The following is a 25,045-nucleotide window of genomic DNA, read 5'->3' as shown; positions in this document are numbered from 1 at the left end:
GATGAGTCTTCCCAATTCCAAGCTCTCTGCACTGCACCACCTACCTGCCCATCACATCCAACTCAAATATTACTTGTTTCATGAAGGGAACTTGTGAAGTTCAAGTGAGAAGGAATATTGAAATGGATCTGTAATCAGGAAGACTTGGGTTTGATTCCTGTCTTAGATCTTTATTGGGCACATAATTTAATTTTTCTGAACTCCATCCATTTCCTCATCTGAGGCCCTTTTTAACTTAAGTCTACAATCTTATGAAATAATGATTATAAATTGTTTTGAAAATTTGAAGACCCTAAATGTGTATCTTATTAGTATTATCATCTCCCAAGATTCTTCTTTCCATAGTACTTTGACTATAGAAGGCCCACAAGTAGCTGCTGATTAATTGGTTGCTTGAACAGTACCCTCCTCTCCTTATACTCTGAGTGTGGACACAGGGAGGGTCTATAAGAAGACAAAGAGAGAGTTGACCAGATGGAAAAGAGCCAGAGTCCCTTCTTTACTTACTCAGTTCTGCAATGCTGCCCACTCGGGTAGCCAAAAGGGATTGTTCGATGGTCCTTAGCTCTGACTGGCTGAACATGGGCAGCTCTCCAGGTTTGTTTGGCCTCTGAGGGTCTCGGTGAAGGGTCAGGCTGTCTGGCAGGCAGAGAACACCTGGAATCATGGGCACAAGAGAGAACAAAACAAAAGAGAAAGGTTATTTTTTCCATATTTTAAAAACTATTTAACTATTTAAAAAACTGATGTTTTATTGTTGTCTTTGGTTCATTTATCGTGATTTCTATATTCTGTTACCTTCCTCCTTGGAAAGAAAGAAAAGAAGAATGAAAGGAAGGAAGGAAGGAAGGCAGGAAGGAATGGAAGAAAGAAGGGAGGAAGCAAGGAAGGAAGGGAGGGAGGGAGGAAGGAAGAAGGAAAACAAATGGACAAAACAACCTAGTTTGACAGTATAAGCAATATTCTGCCCCTGTAGTCTCTCACCTCTCTAAGGAAAAGAAATATGGGCTACACTGTACATCTCTCCTTTATCTCTTAATATTCCTCTACTGCAATTCTCCTCTAGTTAAGTGAGTTTCCTTCCTGCCTCCACCCCCAATTTCATTTTCTATATGATGTTTGCCTGTTCCATATGATTCAGCCCTTGATTCTAGACTATCTCATGTTACCCTCTAAATGTATTGTGTCCCATGTATGATCCCTCCACATCCTCTCCATTATAGATTTAGCTCATGAGCAGCATTGATCTATATTATTTACGACCCATACGTACATATAAAAATGTAAATGTGTGTCTATTCTATAGCAACATGTCCATATATTATGCATATGAATACACCATGCTCATCCAAGCTGTTTTTACAAGTCAGTTTTAGAGACAAAAAGTTCCTGATCTTTTATTAAAGTTAAGTAGACTTGCCTATGACATATATGGCCTATGTGACACTGAGTCTCACTTAATCTCTCTCTGTGGCCCAGCAATTAAGTTAGTATTCTGCCCAGATAAAGGGAATTTCCTTAGCAGAAATTCCCCATTCTAATAAAATCACAAATTTGCTGTCCAGATAGGTCTCAAAACAGTTTATATTATATGAATTCATAGTATTTGAGGTTTAATTATTTGTAAAATATGGTAATTGGTTTCAGCCCAATGGAAATAGACAAGGAAAATTCAAATTATAAGATTTACTTCACAAGATTCATTATTCTTACTGAGACCTAGCTATATGTGTGTATGTATGTATAAAGGTACAGCTAAGTATCACAGAGGATAGAGTGTGGGGCCTGGAGTCATGAAGACCCCAAGTTATATCTATCATAGTACTTTCTAGCTGCGTGATCTTGGACAAGTCACTTTACTCTGTTGAACTCAGTTTCCTCATCTGAAAAAAAGAGCTGCAGAAGGAAAATGGCAAATCACTGCAGTATCTCTGCCAAGAAAACCCCAAATGGGTTTTCATGTCTAAATAACAAGATAGATAGACACACATATACTATAAATACATATTTAATACACATACGAATTTTTGTTGTTATTGAATCATGTCTGATTCTCCATGACCCCATCTGAGGGATTTCTTGGCATATCCTAGAGTGATTTGTCATTTCTTCCTTTTCCAGATGGGGGAAACTGAGGCAAACAGGATAGAGTGATTTGTCCAAGGTCATACAATTAGCAAGTGTCTGAGTTCACACTTGAACTCAGGTCTTCCTGATTCCAGGCCTAGTGCTCTATCTATGATACCACCTAATCACCACACATAAATTAAATTTCTCCAAATTGATCACTTCTTGCTTTCTACAACCATGATCACATATGAATACATTTCTTTATTAATTTCTCCCCAGAGTCACCCCTCAGCCCAATGCCCCCATTGAGAACCCTTCCTGGTCATCTCTCCTCATTTTCCCATTGGACAGTGCCTGCTATCCAAAATCATCCTTTAAGAAAAGTGCTTGTTATTTCCCCATAGATCTGAGTGAACCAACTGGGCCTTTTGTCCAGCTTGTTTAATGCCTGATGGAGGTGCTCAGTCTTAAGTTTGTTTTGATAATAGAGGTCTATCAGTCATTCAATGGAAGATTCTTTCTCTGGGGTTAACAGGTCCTCACACTGTCCCACAGCAACAGTAGAGAACAATCATCAAATGCACGCCACTAGGGTTCTAATCTGTCATCTGCTTGAGGCACAAACTTCCCACTACGATCTTGATTGCCGATGACAAAACCCCAATGTCCCACTGTGGTAGTCGAGCTAGTTTCCTCGTGACAAGTATAGGACATGGAAAGCCACGCATCTTTTCATTTACATGTACTGAGAGCGCCAGTGGACATAGGCCAGAGGATGATGGTCAGGCATGAGTGGGAGCTGAACCACTAGAGGGTAGCCATGTAAGTGAGGTCACAGATCCATCGACAACCCAATGAAGAAACAGTTGATGTGATAGCGAGCGTGTTAAGCCCTGGGGATGCAGAAAAAAGCCACGGGAAAGTCCCTTCTTTCAGGGCTCTCACAGTCAACATGGGGAAGACCACATGGAAACAGTTAGGTACCAAAGAGATGCATATGGGATAAGTTGGAGGTAATTAAGAAAGTCACTAGTAGTTAGGAAGGCTAGGAAAGGTTTTCTGTAGAAGGTGGGCCACTTAAAAGAAGCCAGGAGGCAGAGATGAGGAAAGAGACCTTCTCACACCTGGAGTACAATCAGAGAAATGTTCAGAGTCTGGAGATGGAGCAGCTTTGTTAACCCGGAGCAATCCTTTGGGGACAAGGTGAAACAAAAGGATTTGATTCCTGCTAATAACTCACACATAATCCACTGAAAATTCTATAGTTGATAAAGCATTTTCTAGACAATTGGTCTCTCAGAGCCCCATGAACAAGGGCAAACATTACTAGCTCCACTTTACAGATGAGGAAACTGAGGCTCAGTCAAGTTCCAAGGCTTAGAAAATGACAAGGTCAGGATTTGAATTCCTATCTTTTGACTCCATGATGGTTTCTATTATACCAAGTCGCCTCTCAGAGAATCAGGGATCTGTTAAACCTGTGTGGGACTGCTCATGTCAACAGAGGGAACTTTTACAGTTACTGTAGTGACAAGCATCACAAGTTAGGCATAGAGAGTTAAGAAGATGGGTTTGATTCCTGCCTTGGACTCACTAAATGTGTGATCCTTGGAGGGTCCTTTAACCTCCGCTGTCTCAGTTTTTTCCATCTGTAAAATGAAGCTGGCTCGATAACCTCTAAGATCCTTTCCAACTCTGAATTCATGATTCCATGATCATACTTTCCAAGACCATTGTTGATAGTGTTCAATCTGGTGCCAGGAACACTTGGGTGTAAATCTTGCCTCTGATTCTGACCAAATCACTAACCAGGCTACAGTGGAAGGGACCTACTGGCTCTGGAGACAGAGAACTGTACATCTAATTCTTCTTCTAATCCTTTCTACCTCTGTGACTTTGGGCAACTGACAACCTACCTGGGTCTCAGTTTCCTTTTCTGCAAAAGGAGACCCCTTTGCATTCAAAATTTAGGATCCTATTTCAATGTAGCTTCTTCCTGAACCTCAGCTTCCTCAGCTATATATTGGGGATAATTATAAAAGCACCTTCTTCCCAGGGTTGTACTAAAGATGAAATGAGACCATCTATGTAAAGCATTATAGAAATGGGTGCCATTATGTTGCAGACATAGTTGTATTAATAAAAATAATAATGATTAACATTTATATCTCATTTGATCCACACAACAATCCTGGGAGAGGTTTAGCACCCCCATTTTGCAGATGAAGAAACTGAGGCAAACCAAAATTAAGTGACTTATCCAAGGTAACACAGCTAGTAAGTCTCAGAGGCTGGATTTAAACTCATGTCTTCCTGACTTGAAGCCGACTGTTCTCTCCAAAGACCTCCCAGCATAATCAAAACAGTTCTGAACTAGGAGTCGGAGGATTGGCTTCGGTATTTCTGCTACTTAGTCCAGAGCCTAGCTTACAGAAGGGGCTCAATGAATATTTGTTGACTAACTTCTTATAAGCTCACTACCAAGTGACTAACCTAATTTCTAGACCTCCGTATACTAATTTACAAAATCACAGGGGTTTCCTAAGGTCCCTCCTGTCTCCAGATTCTATGAGCTGTGAATATCCAGATTTTGGACAAGTTGGTTCAATTAAGTTTCTTGGTCTGATTTATGCAGAAGGATTCTCACTGAAGATTCTCCTATAGATGTCATGATGCTTACATTATTTTTAATCTCTTGCCTCTGTATATCGCCATGAGGCATCTCCCATGTATAATATCTTCCCCTTTCTCATCTCCAACTCATTGAGATCCCTCTCTTTCTTAAAATCTCATTCAATAAACATTTATTAGATACCTACTGTGTGCTAGCCACTATGCTAGGTGCTGGCAATAAAAAAAAGCACCAAAATACAGTCACTCCTCTCAAGGGGCTCAAAACTGATCTAAAACTCAGCTGAGATTCCTTGTCTTGTGCCAGGTTCTAATGCCCCTGGCTATTAGGGCTTTTCCCTCCCTTTAATCATCTTGTGTTTATTATAGGATCACAGGCCTATAGAATTTAGGACTGAAGGTGACCTTACAAATCGTTCGGTCCAACCACCGTCACCCACTTTACAGATGAGAAAACTGAGGCTCATAGATTTGCCCAGGTGGCAGAACTGGCTATTCAAACCCAGTCCTCCTACTACTATAAGATGCTGCCTCCCAAAATAGATTTGAAATCCAGATGCATCCTCTCTGTAGCAGTCCCTGGTGTGTTGGTGGCTTTGAGATTATTGTTAAGAATTTATAGCTTCAGTTTATGAAAGTCATTTTTTATGGATTTGGAAATTTGTACTGAACTAGAAATTCTTCTCCAATTCCATGTGCTTATTAAATTCACAGTCCAAGGTCCTTATTAAATATTCTTTTTTTTGGTATCTCTATTTAATTTAGGTACAGCCTCGGGCAAGTCACTTTAACTTTGATGGGTTCAGTTTCTTCACTTGTAAAATGAAAAGGTTGGGCTTGATGACCTCTGAGGGGCTTTCCAGTTCTACAGCTGTGATCAAAAGTCATTTAACCTCCCTCAGTCTCAGTTTCTTCATCTGTAAAATGAATATGACCTATAAGTGCCCTTTCAAGTCTAAATATGTGATATGGGCAACTTGATGGCACAGTGGATAGAGTGCTGGCCTTGGAGACAGGAGGATGGGAGTTCGAATCCAGCCTCAGACATTGACTTTCACTAGCTGTGTGACCTTGGGCAAGTGACTTAAACCTGACTGCCTCATATCCAGGGCCACCTCCAGTCATCCTGATTCATATCTGACCACTGGATCCAGATGCCTCTGGAGGTAAAAGTGAGGCTGGTGAGGTAGCACAGCACCTCCTCTCTCAAATCCAATTCATGTCCTTGTCGTGGCATCACCTCCCTGATGTTACGGTCTTCTTCGTAAATGGAAGACAAGAAAACAAAATCTGTGATTCTATGAGATACCATGAATCAGTTCAACATTTATAACCAAATTTGTGAATTTTCAAATTGCAAAAAAAGAAACAATCCTATAAAATAAGTATATCAATGTAGTAGATATATAATGACCCCTTAATGTCAATCGGCCAGCTAACATGAATCAAGCTCCTACTAAGAGTCAGACACTGTGCTCAGTGTTTCCTAATTGATAGATTGATTAAGGAAATAAAAGATATACAAAATGTGATTTCAGTTAATAAGGAGGGCATCACAAGATGGAGGTAGCATCCCAAGAGTTATACTATGGAAGAGGCTGGGGATTCAATCGGAAGAGAGTTGTCCCTAAACACAGAGATGGGAGACAGAATGTGATGTTCAGGGGAAAAACTCACAGGATGGTCTGACTGGAATCGTGAGAAATAAAATAATGAAAGAGCTGATGGGAGCCAGATTAAACAGGGCTTGAAACATCAGGATGAGAATTTTGCATTTTATTTTAGGAGTACTAGGGAGCCACTGCAGGTTTTTTTTAAAGAAGGTAGATGACATGGTTCAATTCATGTTTTAGGAATTTCATATGTTCAATTAATTAGAAGCTCTACTTCCATATTCTAAATGAGAGGTGATGTCTACACCAGAGCTTTCTAAGTGGGGGAGAATCAGATGTGCTTGAAAGACAAGACATTTACAAGATCTGACCACTGATCTCATATGGGAAAGGGAGGAAACAAGTAATTATAATATGCCTAACTATTATCTAAATTAATCTTCACAACAATCCTGGGATGTGGGTGCTGTTGTTATCTGCTTTTTTGCAGTTAAGGAAAGTGAGGCAGACAGATGCTGAGACTTGCCCAGGGTCACACAACCAGGATGTATCTGTGGTCAGGTCTTTCCTAGTTCAGGTCTAGTGTTCTGCCCACTGAACCATCTCTGTGACTACTGAGAAAGAGGGAAGACTCCAAGGTCAGGCTGTACCCTCAACACCTAGCCAGTGCTTCTCACACAGTAGCTGCTTAATAAATGATTGTGATGGAAAATGACCTAGAAATTACAAAAACTCAGCTCCATGATCTTAGTGTAAAAATGATGATTATTTGAGAAAGCCTTGAATGACAGATTGGTTGGGTGTGGGAGACCTGTAATGGATCTATTATTCAAGGACCATGTCCAAGCTTTTTTTGAAGACTGGATTTGATGTGAAAGAAGATGTTTCTTGTGACATCTTTATAGGAAAATCAATGGGGTCAATAAGAAGTCATCTGCATCATCATATTTTAATGTCAGTAGTGATTTGATGCTTCTGGAATATTAATCATCACATATTTCTATAGCTAAGGAGTCACTAGGTGGGTAGGGAAAGGGAGAAAGCATAGGCTTAGGGCAATGGGGACCATCTAAGGCCTTTCCCTGCCCACCCATCTGACTTAAAATCACTTCCTTCCAGGATGCCTCTATCTGTTCATCCACAAAATGGGTTTCTGACCCTCCAAAGTTGCACTCACTGTCCTGTCTCACTGGTTTGATTCTTGGTGCCAGATCCTCACATGTTGCTAGGCTGTTGAGTTTAAAAAAAACCCCAACACAAATAAGTTCCTGGATTTGAACCACCTCGCCATGCGAGGCAGATCATTCAACCTCTCAAGATGTCAGGCTACTCTTTAAGATATTTTAAAAATATCTTTATTTTAAATTAAACAAGAATATAAATAAAGATATTTAAAATATCTTTAAAGATAAAAATATCTTTAAGAATAATTTGCAGATGAGTTGCCAATCCCAGGAAGTCTGCACAAGAACCGGTTTGATACTAATTAAATTCATAGGTTGAGATCTGCCCACCCTACCCCCTAAAACCCTCAAAAACCAAAAACCTGATGGTAATATTTACAAACAGACAAAATAGCAGAACGTTTCATTTCATTGGTAATAGTGTAAAGAAAGAAAACAAAGTATGGAACTTTTAGAACTGTTGTAAATTTTTCTCTTTCTGGTTTGGTTTTGTTAACTGGCTCAGGACCAGGTCACATGGCTTTTTTATTTTAAAAGGTACTGGGATGGAAAACAGATTTGGGACCAGCCCAACCAGTTCATTCATTTGGAGGAGCCATGCCAAGTTCCAATTATGCTAATCACGCCCCACATTGCATTTTTTCAGAATGATCTACATTCAAGGGGAAAGAAAGTTAGGTATGCCCTAGCCAAACCACCAAAATAACTAGGTTGTGGTAAAACAAAGAGAGAGCTTCCTTTTCCAATAACTACCCCAAGGCCAGGCTCTGATGTAAGGCTACTGGAAAGTATGATATGCTGCCTAGCTTAAAAGAGACAAAGGCAGCCTACCTTGGTGGAGAGAGCACTGGACTGGACTTTGCAGATTCCTAGTCTTGTGACCAGGGGCAAAGTGAATTAATCTCTCTGAGCCTCATCCTTCTCATCTGTAAATTCCTGAAGTCCCCGTCCCCACGGCTGTTATGGGGTTCAAATGGTGCAGGGGAGGGTGCTATGTTGGAAAGGTCCCTGTCTCAGGAGTCAGAGGACCCAGCTTCAAATTATTCTACTACTAACTGCCTATGTGACATTGTGCAAGCTATAGTAATCTGTCCTAGACTCAGTTTCCTTTTCTGTCAAAAGAGGAAGTTAGACTAGATACTGTCTGAGGTTTCTTCCAACTGTAACGCTTTGGTACTAAAAACTTCATTTAGGGGCTGATGGGCTCATATACAGAATGCTGGGAAAGTATAATATGTCATATAGCTGAGAAGGAATCAGTGCCCTCAGTCACTGGGTATGGGAAATTTCAAGGCTTTGAGTAAACTCTCTTCTACCCATTCAGGTCCGCATCTGCCCTGTAACTAAGGGTCTTAAGGACCTGCTTGAGATAACTGATGGGGATAGCAAATTTGTCCAGGGTCACACAACCAAGAGTTAGCAAAGGTTGAACTTGAACCCAGACTTTCCTGGTTTTGAGGTAAATCAATGAATAAACATTTATCATTGTGTGTTGGCACTGTGCTAATAAGCACCAGGGATACAAAAAGAGGCAAAAACCAGTCCCTGGCTTCAAGGAGTTAGGTAAGTTGTATGATCAACTGGGCCATAGGTCTTTTGGGGCTGGTTGTTCTAGGAGGAATTCAGAGTCTAAAGCCCTCACTTGAGGGAGAAGGAAAATGAGGCTTATGGAGATGAAGGGACTTGCCTAAGGTGGCAAAAGTGGCAAAGGGCAGAATGGAGTTTAACCCCCAAGTTACTGACCCCAAAGCCAACACCCTTTCCCAATACCCCATTTACCACACACCATCATCATCATCATCATCATCATTATTATTATCATCATCATCATCATTTTATTTTCCAGTAACTGGTATTGTCTCACAGCTATATATATCCTGTTGATGGATGGGTCTGAGTAAACAAATTGGCCACATAGAAATGGAAGATGGAACCTCGACCTCATTAGTACAGACTTACTAACCAAATGAGGGAAAGAGGCCCAAGGAAGAAAAAACCCACAGCTAAACTTTCTTCTCTTTGCCTGGGAACATGAGCTCCTAAGTAGACAGAGAAGACCTTTACTATTCCAAATTTACCATCTGTCCTGGAAGCAGCCTCCACGGGGGCTCTTGGAGCCTCCTGGGAAGGAGGAATTTTCCCCTGCTGCCAGCTTCCTAAACTACCCAGCCTGGGCTAGTGAATGTTCCTACTTCAATGGTAGCTTTCCAATGATCATTCTCCAAGATAGGAATTTCATATACAAGAAGGTGTTAGAACCAGGATTCAACCCAAGTCTTCCTATTCTGGCTCCTTGGTTTTTTTCCACTACCTACCAATTGGGAAGCGGGAAGCCCACCAAGAAGCCTCTTCAATGGTTTCTATACATCTAGCAAATTCACGTCAGAAGGAACATTTGAATTTTAGATGTTCCTGACCCCAGGGATTCTCTCTTTGACACCACAGTATGTCTCTGACATCGAGAAATATGGTATCACAGGTCTAAAATTGGAAGGGACCACAAGCATAGAGTTCAATTCCCTCTTGTTACAATTGAGGAAAGAGGCCAGGGAGGTGAATGCCTTATCCAAAATCTTACAGGTAGTAAATATTGGGGGGGGGATTTAAACTGGGTCACCAGCTCAGGATATCTTATAATGTGCTAAAGTTTATCATTTATCAATTCCATTAGAATTCTCCCCGAGAATAGGAGCTGCTTTTGCCTTTTTTGAATCCACAATAAATATCATTGTGCCAGGTTCATAGACTGCACTTAATAAATGTTTCTTGACCGACTGACCAATATTCTTCAGCTTGCTATAAGGTCCTGGGCAGAGAGCAGAATTTAAAATCCTGAGGGCAGAGAGTTTTTGTACCTAACACATTGCAGGGATTTTAAAATTTCTTGTGGGGTGGAACTGATTGCAATGGACTCACCTGCTATGCTTGCAGCCCCAAGATAGGATGTAACAGGAATCAGCAGGCTGGCCTACCCGGGCAGCTCAGGAAAGAGGGTGCTAATTAAGCTCCAGGTTGGGGAGGGCAGCTCAAGCTCCTCTGAGACAGACGGGCACAGATGGTAGCTCTATTGTTATGACTGCATTATTATGTTGTACAAGGTGCCCGGAGGCTATCTGATGGCAGCATGATTTTGAAATCAATAATGTAAATAAGAAAATTAACTGTTATGGGGCTGCGTGAGGGCTAAAGTGAAAGGAAGTGAAAATAATCTTATCTACAAGTTTCTCAAGTCTGCAGTCTGCAGAGATCATGGGAATGAATTCTGGCTTCCTCACTTACTGTGTGAGAACCTAGAAAAGTCCCTTGATCTATCTGGATCTTGGTTTCTCCATCTGGCAAAACGAGAAGCTTAGACAAAATGGCCCCTGAAATGGCTTCTATCTCTAGGTAAATAATCTCTTCACCCTAGGTTTTGTATCTGACTCTCCATGATCGTATTTGGGTGTTTCTTAGTAAAAACACTGGAGTGGCTTGCCATTTCCTCCTCCAGCTTATTTTACAGATGAGGAAACTGAGGCAAGCAGGGTTAAGTGACTTGGCCAGAGTCATGTAGCTAGTAAGTGTCTGAAGTCAAATTTGAACTCAGGTCTTCTAGACTTCAGGTCAGGCACTCTATCCACTATCACCTGGCTGTCCTGTTCATTTATAGAATCCTAGATTTAGAGCTAGAAGGAAATATTCAGTTCAACCCCCTCTTTTTACAGATGAGGAAACTGAGTCTGGAAGAAGTTAATGAATATTAGAATCATAGACACAGAGTTGGAAGATACCTTAAAGATGGTCTAAATATACAATCCTTCATGTTTCAAATAGAGAAACTGAGGCTTAGAGAGGCAAAATTGCTAGGACATTAGAATCAGAGATGTAAAGACTTCAAAGTTCATGTACTCCAACTCTTCATTTTACACATGAGGAAACTGAGTTTCTAGGATCAAAGATCTAGAATCAGAAGGAACCTTAGGAGTGATTTAATCTAAACTATTCACTTTACAGAAGAAGGTTAAAGGATTTAGCCAAGGTAGCAAATAACTTAAATGGAATTTGAAACCAAGTTGGCTAGGTGGTGCCATAGTGTACAGAATGCCAGGTTTGGAGTTAGGAAGACTCATCTCGAGTTCAGTCTGGCCTCGGACACTTACCAGCTCTGTGACCCTGGATAAATCACTTCAACCTGTTACATTCAGTTTCCTCATTTGGAAAATGAGCTGGAGAAGGAAATGGCAAACCATTGCAATATCCTTGCCATAAAATACCTAAATAGGGGTAATGAGGAGTCAGTCACTAACTGAAAAGACTGAACACTTCCATTTCTGATTACAAATCCAGTGTTTTTCCCACTATCTGCCTTAGTGACCTTATCTGCAAAATGGAAAGTAAGAGTTAGCTATCTTACAAGGATATCATGGAGAATCAAATAAGATACCATCTGTAAAACACTCTGCAAAGCTTAAAGGTTTCTACAAAACAGCACTGAGCTAGCCAAACCTGCCCAGAAACCAGGAGGTTGGATTTGGAAATCCTACAGTGAGGTGCAGGATTCCCAACTCTTTCCTTATTTCCAGACATCAGAAGCTAATGATCTGAGCCATCTGAGCTAATTGTAGAATCAGGGGGGTTTTCACTCAAGAGGCCACCAGGTGGAAGGCGCTTCTGATTTTCCATGAGTGGGTAATAAGTGGGCAGAGCCGGGGAATAAGGTGGGAGGTGTGGTCTGTGCCTGCTGGTTTTCCTTAGCCCAGTGAAATATCTCCAAGTTGATTTCTGCCTCTGCCCTTCTGCTCCCCTTCCTGTCAGTTAAAGGCCTTTATTAGATTTGGGGCTGTTCCTACCCCCATTATTCCCTCTTTACTGTTTTATCTTGTTTCCCCCCCCCAAAGGGTCTCCCGAATTGGATCTTCCTGTGCATTTCCTGACAGCCACATACATCTCACTTAAAATGTACCAAATTATTTGTGGACTAATGGTTCCAGACACCCCCAAAACTCATTTTTTCCTGTTATCTCTTAATTATTATTATTAATTAATTAGTGCCCTCCCCAATTGTTGTCAAAGCTGCCCTTCAAGGTTTTTGACCATCTCATTAGGTCCCCGACGGTCACCATGGGATCCTACACTTGTAGAAGACCTTCAAGTAATTAAGTGGGATTCCAGGCCCTATTACAAAGCCCCAGGCAGAGGGAAAAGGTGTCAGCTAGTAAAGGGGCCAGGTTGGACAGCTCCTGGAGAGACAAGGCCCTTTGTTAATCTGTCAAGGATCCCCTGCCCTGCATTGGCACCCTTGAGTGAGCTATGTTATTTATCAGGGATGAAAATGGGGCAATGAAGCTTGATTAAGAGGAAGGGAGAGTTGCAGGCCTATAGGAGAGAAGCTTTATCTAAGGGTCCGTTGGCACTGCAGAATACAATGCCTGTTTCTGGGCCAAAGGCCCTGCCTCGAAGATGAGGCGCAGGGTGGGTGGTCTGGTGGAATAAGGTGCTTGCTGCTTTTGATCAAAAGAACTTATCAAGATGTGTGCATGTGTGTGTGTGTGTGTGTGTGTGGGAGATCCCTCACAAACACCTTTCATTTCAGAGGAACATCCCCCTTTTTGGGGTGTGGGGTGGGGAGGCTGTGGCAAAGTCACTGGAGTTATTTACCATTTCATTCTCCAGCTCATTTTACAGATGAGGAAACTGAGGCAAACAGGGTAAAATGACTTGCCCAGGGTCTCACAGTTAGTAAGTATCTGAGGTCACCTCTGAACTGAGATCTTTCTGACTCCAGACTCTAATCCACTGTACCACCTAGTTACCCTTAATATCCCACTAGGAAGTACAAAAATATTCACAGCTAAGTAAATACATTGAATGCTAGGCAGACAATACAGATTTCTAAATGGACACTCCCTGTGTTCTCTGCCCCATCCCAAATGATGTCATAATAAGAATTATATAAATCACATGGAGACTAAAAATGGGCTTTTCCTGTTCGTTAAAAGGCCCCTTGCTTGATAATGATCTGACAGGTTTATGGGAGAGTAGGTGAAGCTGCCCTTGATCTTCCCAGGGGCTGCTTAACACCTGGAACAGCTGCCTGGGGACCAGACATTGCTTCCTATTACTGCTCTGCTGAGAGTTGGGGTTGGGGGGGTGCCTAGCTTTAGAACCGTAGGGGATGACCCAGACGTCCGTCTCTATTGCTTCATGCTCCTACATCACACTGTGTTACATGTGTGGACCAGATTGCCAATGGAAGCAGCGAGTGAAGGGGAAGGGGGCCCAGAGATGCTCATGAAATCCTTAGAGCTGTACCCCCTCCCCACAAGATCTAGAAAGCCCGGTAAGAAAAGAATGCTCAAAGATGTCAAAAGGAAGGCAGGATTCAAATCTTATATCTCTAAGCCCCAAACTGAGATGAACGATGACACAGAAGGATGACTATCAGACTCAAAGAGAAGATACCATGCCACATAATTTTTACAAATATTATCTCACTTGATCTTAACAATCCTATGAGATCATCCTCATTTTCTAGCTGAAGAAACTGAGGCAGGAAGAGGTTAAGTGACTTGCCCAGGGTCACACAGCTAGAGGCTGGATTTGAACTCAGGCTTCCTGACTCCAGACCCATTGTTCTATCCACTCCTGCCTTGAAATCAGGGATGCTTGAATTTGAATCCTCTCGTTGATGCTTACTAGCTGTATCAGAAGGGAAAGGATGAAAGAAGTGATATGTTCCTTATTGTTTTCATCCACAAAAGGACAAATCTGAAGACAAACTACTAAGTCTCAGTCACCTTGTCATCTTGGTAATTTTGAGACTCCAATTAGATAATTATACATAAAGTTTATTTTTTGTTTTAAAATTTGGTACAAGCCTGTAGTTTTCCATTGTGGAATTTCCCTTCCCTAAGGCAGTCAGAGGTTTCCCCAAATGCTTAGACTTAGAAAGTTGCCTGAGTGGTAGGTGCTGATTCAATGGATAGAACACAGGCCATGAAGTAGGGAAGTAGGGAAATGTGACTGTGTGACTCTGGGTAAGTCATCTAACCACATTATCTCAAAAAAAAGATTAGGCTTTGGAAAGTTGTCAGAGGCACACGACTGAGTCAGGGCACAAATGCAAGACTAAGTCTTTCATTCCACTATGCCTTCCAATTAACCAGTTAACAAATATTTATTGACCATCAATATTATGTGCTGACAATACAGCAAAAAAAGGGAAACCATCCCTGCCCTCCATGAGCCTGCCTGCTGATGTGCTCTAATTACATGAACTTCTATTAAGACAAATCAAGTCAACAAACTCTAAGTGCCTAGCTAATGTGTTCACTCCAGAGAAAGGCAAATGGGGAGACAATAGTCAATCAATAAACAAGCAAGAATTATGATAACCTAGGAGCTAAGAGATAGGCACAAGAACTCTCTGTCTTTCTCAAGATGTTCATATCCCCACGGGGAAACAACATGCCAATAACTGCATACAAATGAAATTAGAGACAACCAACAGGGTCTGGGTACCTTCATCACAATATCTAGTCTCAAAGAATTGCCTCATGGACCAAGAGACAAGTAATTTACCAAGATTTTATAACCTCTGGGTATCAGAGGTCAGACTTGAACCCAGGTCTCCGTGGTTGGCTCACCATCCTGTTTTGATATATGTAAGAGTTCTATAAATGTCTATGATAAGCCAAATTCTTGGTCAAGACCCTCCTGCCCTTGTGAAATGCAGAAAACAGTCTCATTTTCCAAAGCCCCAGAGATGCTGCAGAGATGGAACAATGACTCATGGTCTTGGCCTAGTCTGGGCTATTGGGCACCAAGAAGGTACAGACGGTATGATGCAACAAGAGAAATCTCCATTTGAATGTAAGGCAGCAAAGATGAAAGAGCTGTCTGGAAACCCCTGGTGATGGAGTGAATGGGCTAGGGGATGAGGCCAGCTTGGGGCCAGATGTGGGTGAAAGGGTCTTGTCTGAATCTCAACCAGTTTCCTGGCAATAAATCAGAACTAAGCATGAGGCTGCATACATGCACCAGCCCACCCACTAAATCATATGTGATGATAAAGGAGGACAGAAAAGGATGAAGATGTCCTTCACCTAGTCCCCCCACCAGCTCTAGACATCCACTGTGATACGTTGACTCTCTGTTGGTTTGAAGGGCTGTGTGTGGGGGGTCCAACCATTTCCCTATAGGCCCCTGGTCAGCTTTCTCTGGCATCTTAGTTCAGAAATGCCTCTGGGGCTTTGTTCCTTTCAGATGGATGGGCACACTCTATTGAAGACGTGACTTCGGAGGTAAGCCTACCTCTTTCCCAAAACACTGGGGACTCCTGCTCATTATTTGGTTTCTGAACAGATCTTGTCAGTGGTTCCTGGGGAATTCAAGGTTGAGAAGCTGCTCTTGTGGTCTGCATGCATAAAATGCAGAGAAAACTCAATGATGTTACTAACAGATCTACAGTCCAAGAGAGGTCAGAGGAAGAGGAAACAGATCCGTATGTACAAAAACATGTCTTTTTTCCTTTGCTAAGGAGAAGAAACAAGAAGCTACCCATCAATTGGGGAATGACTGGATGAAGTACAGTAGATGAGGGCATCCGAAAAGTATCATGTTCTAAGAAATGATGGCAGGGACAGCTATAGAGAAACTGGAAGATTTTTATGCACTGATGCAAAGTGAAGTGAGCAGAAGCGGGTGAACAACTTAACCGATAAAACAGCACCTTTGTCAAGAAAATCATCTTCGAAAGACTAAAGAGCTCTGACTGACAACATCATTCTGGGGGACCTGTGATGAAACATGAGCCCCATCTCCTTACAGAGAGGGCATGGAGTCAGAGTACAAATGGAGACACATGTTTTAGATTTGGCTATACACTTGTTTTAAGGGCTTTGTTTTCCTTCATCAATGAAGGGATGGGGGAGGAGGAGGGAAAGAGTGAAAATAGATTTTTGTTCATTGGGAAAAAATTAATTAAAAATACTAAGTGAGGGAGGAAAAGAATAGAAGAGGAATGTCCCATATAGATCATCAGAAAGAATACTGGGATAGCCTCAAGGGACATATAGAATTATTTGGCAACTAGGTGGTGGAATGAATGTGGGCAGAATAAACATTTAATAAGTGCTTACCATGTGTTAGTCACTATGCTGAGCTGGGGAATAAAAACATAAAATGCTATAGAAATACTGGCTATAATCATCATCATCATCATCACCCTCTTCCTCATCCTAGTCCTAGCTCTGCTATTTATTAGCTGTGTGGTATTAGGCAAATTTCTTAACTTCTCTGTTTTAGTTGCAGTGTTGTTTTTCCCAGTAGTCAGAAAGCTTGAATAAATGGGAAAAATGGAGACTGTATCAAAAATTTTGTAAGCCAAAGGACTTTTAGATGTTATCTAGTCTAACCCCCTCATTTTACAGTTGAGAAAACAGAGACCCTGGTCCGATCAGATCATTAATGGCTGCTCTCAAGGATCACCTCTTGGGGCCTCAGTTTCTTCATCTGTTAAGTGGGAGTGGTTGGTTTTCTACGGGTCCTTTTAGTTGTAAATCTATGATCTTATGATTCTATTACTTACCTGCGTAAGTCACTCATGCAAATTGCTCTCGATCTCCCCCCTCCCCCCCTTTTGAGTTAATCAAGGCTGTTGAAACCGCTTCCTAGTCACTGGAATGCAATCAACTTGGTAGGTGCCAATCTTGGATAGGGAAAGCTCTGCAAGCATTCTGGATGCCAACCAAGGAAAACAGCAGGAGGAACTGTTCTGGAGCAAGATGTAATTACCTCCGCTGAAATTGGCCCTCCAGCCTTGGGAAGGATGTCTGGGTCTTCCTTTGATGAGCATGGAAGGTGAGAACTGGGTCTGGTTTGCAAATTCCTTGGACACATGGTGCTTTGGCATCTCGGTTAGCCTCACACTGGTGGAGGTGGCAGGGAGCTCTAAATGTGCCTTGCATCCTTGTCTGGTCCCTCTCTCTCTCTCTGCCCTTCCAGCTGCTGCCATTCCCCCAGCCTCCCTAGAGCCTGCTACGGGTTCCAAAGTCGAGTTTTGCAGGGTCTTAGAATACAGTGACATCTTTTCATCCCTTGATTAAGAAGCTTCCTCAGCGGGGTATCTGCTGCTACTGCTGTTATTTGAGTGGCTAATTAACCCCCTCCCCATCTCCCTATGGGGACAACAGCAGGAATGGAAGGGGGCAGATAGGGACAAAGAACGAACTGTCAGAGATGGAAGATGAGGAAGCAGGTGTGAACTAGCTGGGCGATGATGCTCAGGGAACAGGAAAAGAACAAGGGGATGGAGAGGTGTGCTTCAGAAGGGTAGGGGACATGCCTTGAATACAGACAGGAGAAGATAGGAGGTGCAGGGGAAAGATGGGGAAGAGGGAAAGGAAGAGAGTTTGGGCCTGTCATCAGAAATGTTCCTTGAAAAACAACCAACAATCAGCCAAGAAGCACGCTGCAAAGAGCAGGGGAGACAAAGACCAGGTTGAGGCAGCCCCTTCCCCTTACATTCTAATGGGAAAGACATGATGTACAAACACAGACATGCAGAGAATAAATACATGGAAAAGCCTAAAAGGCAGAAAAAATACAGATCCCCACTGGATGCATGGTAGAAGAAACCTTTCCTGAAATGCTATGTTAAATATTTCCCGTTTGATCCTCTCTATAGCTTATTTGGACAAATCTGTTGGTTTGTCCTCTCCCTCCTTAGATTGGAAACTCCTTGAGGGCACAGACTATCTTTTTCCTCTTTTTCTATCTCCAGTGCTTAGCATAGTGTCTGGCACTTGTATGTATTTAATAAATGTTAATTAATTGATTTAGAGGCCTTAGAGATCAGCATGGTACATTGAAAGAATGATGAACTTGGGAGTCAAGGAATTTGGATTCAAATTCCAGCTTTCCCAAATTGCCACCCTGGAGGAACCATAGTCAAAATGACTTCACCTCCCTGAGCATTGGTTTTCTAATCCATGAAATGAATGGGTCAGACACAATAGCTTCTAAAATCCACAGGATCTATAATCCTATTATTGCCTATGTGATCTTGGTCAAGTCATTTCAACTCTCTTGGATGAAATGACCCCATACTAAGGTCCCTTCTGGTTCTAAATATGTACTTGTAGGGTCCCAACCCTAAGATTCTGTGAACTGGCCCAGACTTGGTGAAGAAAAGCAGAACTAGTCTAGGTTCCTTCCATGTTTGAGGGTATATTCCCAGGGTCGGTTCCTTGGACACAAATCAAGCTAGAAGTGGGCTGCCTCCTAGGTCCTGGGGAGTCAGTTTAGTACCACCAGGGTCAATTGGGTATCTATTGGAATCAAATCATGCCTTCAGTCCATGGCCAGAGCTGCTGCCAAATGGGAAATTTTTAATGATATGAGCAGGCATTTTTACAGAATTCTAAAGATATAGCATTTCACATTCATTATCTCAATTAATCTCTACAGCCAGATAAAGTCCAGACAAGGCCTTCATTCAAGGAAACTCAGAAGAAAGAGTACTAGACCTGGAGGAAAGAAGTCCTATAAAAAAACTGTAGGATTTGGGGGCAGCTAGGCTGGATAGAGCACTGGCCCTGGAGTCAGGAGGACCTGAGTTCAAATTTGGACTCAGATACTTATTACCTAGCTGTGTGGCCTTGAGCAAGTTAATTAACCCCATTGCCTTACAAAAAACCTTTTTTAAAATTGTAGGATTTGAACCCAGGGCAGAGGTGAAGAAACTTGCATTAAGAGGGAGACTCTACAGTGAAACTTTGGAAGCTGTTCCATGAATTTCTCTTGTAGAGCAGATACAAAGACCCAACTCCTAGAATCCCTGCCCCAAAGGAGCTTACATTATGTTGGAATAAACAGTAAGTTTTTTTCTACTGACTGTAGACCAAGCAGGTTGGATTATATGGGAAGTCTTTAGCAACTCTGCAGTGCTATCATTTTTTTATCCGTGCCTCTGACTGACCTTGGATGGGCTGGCATGCCCTTTGGGTAAAATATGCCAGATGAGCCTGCTGATATACACTCATATGTATTTGTATTTATTTGTATGTGTGAATATACCACACACATAAATATATATGGATGGATGTATTGGGGGGAGGCAATGAGGGCTAAGTGACTTATCCAGGGTCACCCAGATAATACTAGTCAGAGACTGGGTTTGAACTCAAGTCCGCCTGTTTCCAGAGTTGCTGCTCTATCCACTATGATAATATTTCTCTAAGTCTAAAAAATTCCAACCTAATTAGAAGGAGGAGGAATGAGGGAGGAAGGATGGGAGGAGGATGATTTCAAGTCCTTTGCCTTTCCTATGTCCCTGGTACCTGTATGAGTGAAAGAAACCTAAGCCTCTGGGTCTGCTCCTCCAGCCAGGTTCTCAGAGCCAAAGGGTGGCATCCAGCAGCCCTTCTATTTCTACTTAGAGCTTTGTCCCTTATATTAAGTTTCCTGTATTTCCAGCATAGAAAAACAAGTGTTCCATATTACTTATCACAGAAAATCTGGACCTGGGAAGTATTGGACTAGGGAGACAGAAGGCAAAGCTGACAAAGGAGGGGAAGCTGAGGAAATATGAATGGAATGCCTTGCAAAGCCCCTCCTTGAAAACAAAGAGAAGTTCATTCCTCTGCTTTGTGATTTGCAATTGGGTTTCGGGATTTTAAAGCAAAATTTTATTTCTCCTTCATTTCCCCTAGAGTAGGAATCATCCTATTCTTGCTTCCTCTATCTCTCCAAATTCAGTTATCTAAGGGTATAATGCAATTCACTTCTATAAGGCCAAGATCATTGGTGGGATCCTCCATTTAGAGCTGGAAGGGACTTTGGAAGTCATTTAGTCCACCTGCCTCAATTGAAAAATGAGGAAACTGCAACCCATGGCAGGGAACTGACCTACCCAAAAGCGGGGAAGGTAGGTGTCCCTGCCCCCAGTTCAGTCTTCTCTTCTTTGTGAACATCTTCAATAGAAAAAACCCATATATATGCTAGCAGAATTCCTAGCATCTGGTGTGATGTCTGACATAACAGTAGGAGTTTAATAAATACTTGTAGGATTGAGCTGAGTGGAAGGGATGTTTTCCTCTAAGATTTTCTTCTATTTATAGTTTGTGTATACACATATGTAAATGTTCTCTATGTGTATATGATTCTATATAAATACATACATATACAAATATAAAGATATAGACATACATATACACAGTTCTTTTGTTGTTTAATCATATCCAACTCTTCATGATCCCATTTGAGGTTTTCTTGGTGGAGATACTGGAATGGTTTGCTATTTCCTCCTCTAGTTCATTTTACAGATGAGGAAACAGAGGGTTATCCCCTAAGTAAGTTTCTGAGGCCAAATTTGAACTCAAGTTTTCCTGACTCCAGGTTTGATGCTCTGTGCACTGTGTCACCTAAGTCCACACACACACACACACACACACACACACACACACACACACACACACACACACATATTTTTCCCCCAATAGAAAGTAAGCTTCTTGAGGGCAAGAAGTATCTCTGTTTCTCTCTGTGTCCCCCACTTGGTTCAATACCTTGAAATTTAATTTAAAAAGCATTTGTCCAAGTTCCTATTTCATCTTGGGCATTTCCTTGAAGATGCTGAAGAAATCCTCATTAAATGACTGAAAAGAAACCACTACAGTCTCCGTGGCCCTGAAATATAACTAAAAGCCTGGTCCCCATGGAGGCTTTGAAAGGGTCAGCCACAATACTCAAAGCCCATTTCTGGACCCTTGGGGACTTCCTGTTTACTCCTTTCTAAATCCAACCATTATAATCTTTAAAGACCCAGGCAAGTAAAATCCCTCAAACTTTTAATGTTGCAGGTCAGTTCCAGGGCCCTTCTAGGGAATCGTATCTGGTCAAGCTAAACAGAGCCTGCCTGGGGGATCTGGAGGCCTCTGCCTCGTTAGGAGCTGAAAACCAATGGCCCTGAGTCTTTGAAGTGCTTGGGATCCCAGACTTGGAGATTTGTTTTAGAGACTGAGGAGATAGGGGTCCTGAAGACCTGCTGCTTACTGCCCAGTAAAGCAAGTCTGGGGAGAGAAAGCCAAGTTGGGGGGCTGCCACCATGGGGAAGGAGCCAGGCGTTCTTTCCCAAAAGGAGAGGAACACAGGTCATGAACATTTATGGGCAATCCAAACCAGGTTCCTTTGTCATGTAAACCCTGGCATAGGAAGATGATTGTCTTTCCTGTCCTTTTTTTAAATAGTGAGGGAAGGAGAAAACTGAAATGGGTTCTTTTGGTTTTTTGTCTTTTGTTTTTTGCTTATCCTTAATTAGAACCAAATTGGAAAGCAGTGCCCAGATTCCTGCTGATTGATGTTTTTGTAGTGTGTGCTTCTCTGAGAAGACTGCAAAAATCAATAATATTTCACTGGAAACTTCCTTAAAACAGAGAATGTTAGAGATAGGTAGGGACTTATAACAAGAGAGGTTGGAGCTGGGAAGGACCGTAGAGCAGGGGATGTCAGAGCTGGGAGGGGGCTTAGAACAGACTATGTCAGAGCTGGGAGGGGGCTTAGAACAGGGGATGTCAGAGTTGGGAGGGGGCTTAGAACAGGGGATGTCAGAGCTGGGAGGGGGCTTAGAACAGGGTATCTCAGAGCTGGGAGGGGCTTAGAACAGACTGTCAGAGCTGGGAGGGGGCTTAGAACAGGGGATGTCAGAGTTGGAGGGGGCTTAGAACAGGGGATGTCAGAGCTGGGAGGGGGCTTAGAACAGGGGATGTCAGAGTTGGGAGGGGGCTTAGAACAGGGGATGTCAGAGCTGGGAGGGGGCTTAGAACAGGGGATGTCAGAGTTGGGGGGGCTTAGAACAGGGGATGTCAGAGCTGGGAGGGGGCTTAGAACAGACTATGTCAGAGCTGGGAGGGGGCTTAGAACAGGGGATGTCAGAGCTGGGAGGGGGCTTAGAACAGGGTATCTCAGAGCTGGGAGGGGCTTAGAACAGACTGTCAGAGCTGGGAGGGGGCTTAGAACAGGGGATGGCAGAGCTGGGAGGGGGCTTAGAACAGGGGATGTCAGAGCTGGGAGGGGGCTTAGAGTAGGGGATCATAGAATTCATTTCTCTTCTTATCTCAGTCATAAATATGTATGAATGGGTGTGAGAAGCAGCAACAATTGCTGCTTTGTTTATACCAAAGCAATTGTGTAACAAAATAAAGACTTTAAGTACCTAGGGGGCAGGATCCTTAGTTTTCATTCTGACTTAGCCTTTCATGCAGAGAAGCACACCATGATAACAGACAAAGAAGTCCCCTAAATGTCTCAGTTCTGCAGACTTGCTCCTACAAATGAGAAGTTTGTGAAAGTGATTCAGGATCAGGCCATTGCCACTACAAATTATGGGGTTTATTTTCCTGGAGCACCCACTTAATGAAGGACCTAGATCACACAGTGAAATAAATGGTAGAAATTTCAGCAAATCACAGTAGGTTGCAAAAATTTAGCAGTTATTGGATGCTCAGCAAGTCACCATCAGGTGGCAGAAATTAGATATTGAACGTTCACTCCATCAGAAAATAATAACAAATCATCATATTAAAGTTACAAAATTAAAAATCTCTCTGAGGAGCTAATTAATAAACCATATTGGAAACAAAGCTTCAGCCAAAGGCATCTAATGGGGATATAAAGAAAGGCAGAAGACAGTCCTCACGCTCGAGAAGCTCATCACTGTCTTAAGGAGAGACAACATGCAAGCAACTATGTACAGACCCTATAGAGAGAGGAGAGAGTGGGAAAACTCTTAGAGGGAAGGAAGGCAAGAAGATTCAACAGGACTGAAGAAGGCTTCCTCATTCTAGCCAAAACTATTGTCCACAAGTGCCTGGATTACTAGCATTACTCCATAAAAAATCTAACAGTGCTTTTCAGTGATCTTGTCACACACACTTTGAATTGTCAAACTACACAGAATGAAAAAATCTAGATCTAGATCTAGAACCCTAAATGAATAACTTTTTTTTAGGATGTTTTGCAAGGCAATGGGGTTAAGTGGCTTGCCCAAGGCCACACAGCCAGGTAATTATTAAGTGTCTGAGGTCAGACTTGAACTCAGGTACTCCTGACTTCAGAACCAGTGCTATAACCACTGCATCACCTAGCCACCCCTCTAAATGAATAACTTAAAAGATAAGTGGGCACAAGGTATGAGACACATCCTCTCTTTTCACTTCCTGACTGCTACTAGAGTTGACTTGAGGATGCTTTGGGGGAACTTACAGAAGATAAGTTGAAATCCTGGGTCTCATGAGCATATTAAAAAGAAATTATTTTATCCACCATTCTATAGCATTCACAGAACATGAAATTTAGAAGAATGTTACCTGGATGATGACCAATTGTAGGACTGCTTCTATTTGATCCCCATTAGAAAAAAAGAGAATGAGATAATAAAGGGAAATTAATTATTTTTATTAACTTTTGGGATAGATTTATACTTTTTATAATCCGTCCATATAAATATATATTAGCTAGTATATATAGTCTAGTTTCTATATATTTATAGTTTGATATATATGTATAGAAATATGCAGATGAAAATGGGAATTATATATGAACATATAAAATATATGTATATATGTGAAAAAACATAGACTAAAAAGGATAAACTCAACCCAAAAGTTAATAATAGCTATCTCATTATAAAATAGAATATAAAACAATAGAGTACAATAGAATTATATAAGTAAATTATATAAATTATAATATGTCATATATACTATAATAATATAATAAAGCTCCTTTGAGCTTTGCCATGGCCCTCTAAAGCAGGTAAGAAAAGTTATTATTATCTTCATTTTAATGACAAGGAAATAGCCCTGGAGATGCAATTTAAAGCAATGAGGCCTGGGTTTGAATCTTAGTTCAAAACTTGACTGGCCAAGTCATTTAACCTTCCCCCCCGCCCCCAAGCCTCCATTTCCTCAGCTTCAAAACAGGGATAAACACCTTTTTTTTTTCTATCTACCTTTTGGAGTTCCTGTAAGAAAAGTAATTTACAAACATTGCTCAGCCAAAGAGACATGAAGGGTTTTGGCATTGTAACTATGCATAGTGGACATCAGTTGAGGTGTCAGGAAAGCCTGGGTGCCGGTAAAAATTTTGATTCATCCTTGGAGAAAATCACTTAACTTTTAAATGCCCCAGAAAACTCTAAGTCTGTAAATGGTAGAGAAGGTACCAGTATGTAGAAGGAGAAGGCATTTATTCCCTAAAGTGAAATCACAGATACAAAGCCTGTTATCCTCACCACCATCATCACCATCATCATCACCACCATCATCATTGTTATATTAATAGTAACAATAACTAGTGTTATGATGACAACCAAGTTTAGTGGACTTGTCCTGCTTCTGATACCTACTGGCTGTGTCTCCCTGAGCAAGTCATTTAACCCCCAAGAGACATCTAAAATGTTTAAGTTGCAGGTGCCTACATTGGCAGACAGAGTTTTCTCCTCAGGAATTCTCTGAATCAATTTGTTCGTAGGCAGGGTCCAGACAACAAACAAATAACAAACAAACA

The 25,045-nt window shown here is 41.8% G+C and overlaps 1 protein-coding gene across 3 annotated transcripts in view; it reads right to left on the bottom strand.

Annotated features, from left to right (window-relative positions):
* ABTB3 (ankyrin repeat and BTB domain containing 3) overlaps positions 1–25,045 on the bottom strand; it is a 284,630-nt gene that overhangs the window by 93,876 nt on the left and 165,709 nt on the right. For 2 of the 3 annotated variants that reach the window (XM_074226775.1, XM_074226776.1), the window contains exon 2: positions 508–657. In XM_074226775.1, coding sequence (XP_074082876.1) covers positions 508–657 — 150 coding nt within the window. Of the gene's footprint in view, positions 1–507; positions 658–10,414; positions 10,669–25,045 lie in introns of those variants that run through there. The other variant, XM_074226777.1, reaches the window with a different exon arrangement.

Source organism: Macrotis lagotis, chromosome 2 (assembly GCF_037893015.1).
Source record: "Macrotis lagotis isolate mMagLag1 chromosome 2, bilby.v1.9.chrom.fasta, whole genome shotgun sequence".
Classification (NCBI taxonomy): domain Eukaryota; kingdom Metazoa; phylum Chordata; class Mammalia; order Peramelemorphia; family Peramelidae; genus Macrotis; species Macrotis lagotis.
The sequence above is the reverse complement of the archived record's forward strand: the minus strand, read 5'-3'. Positions and strand labels throughout refer to the sequence as shown.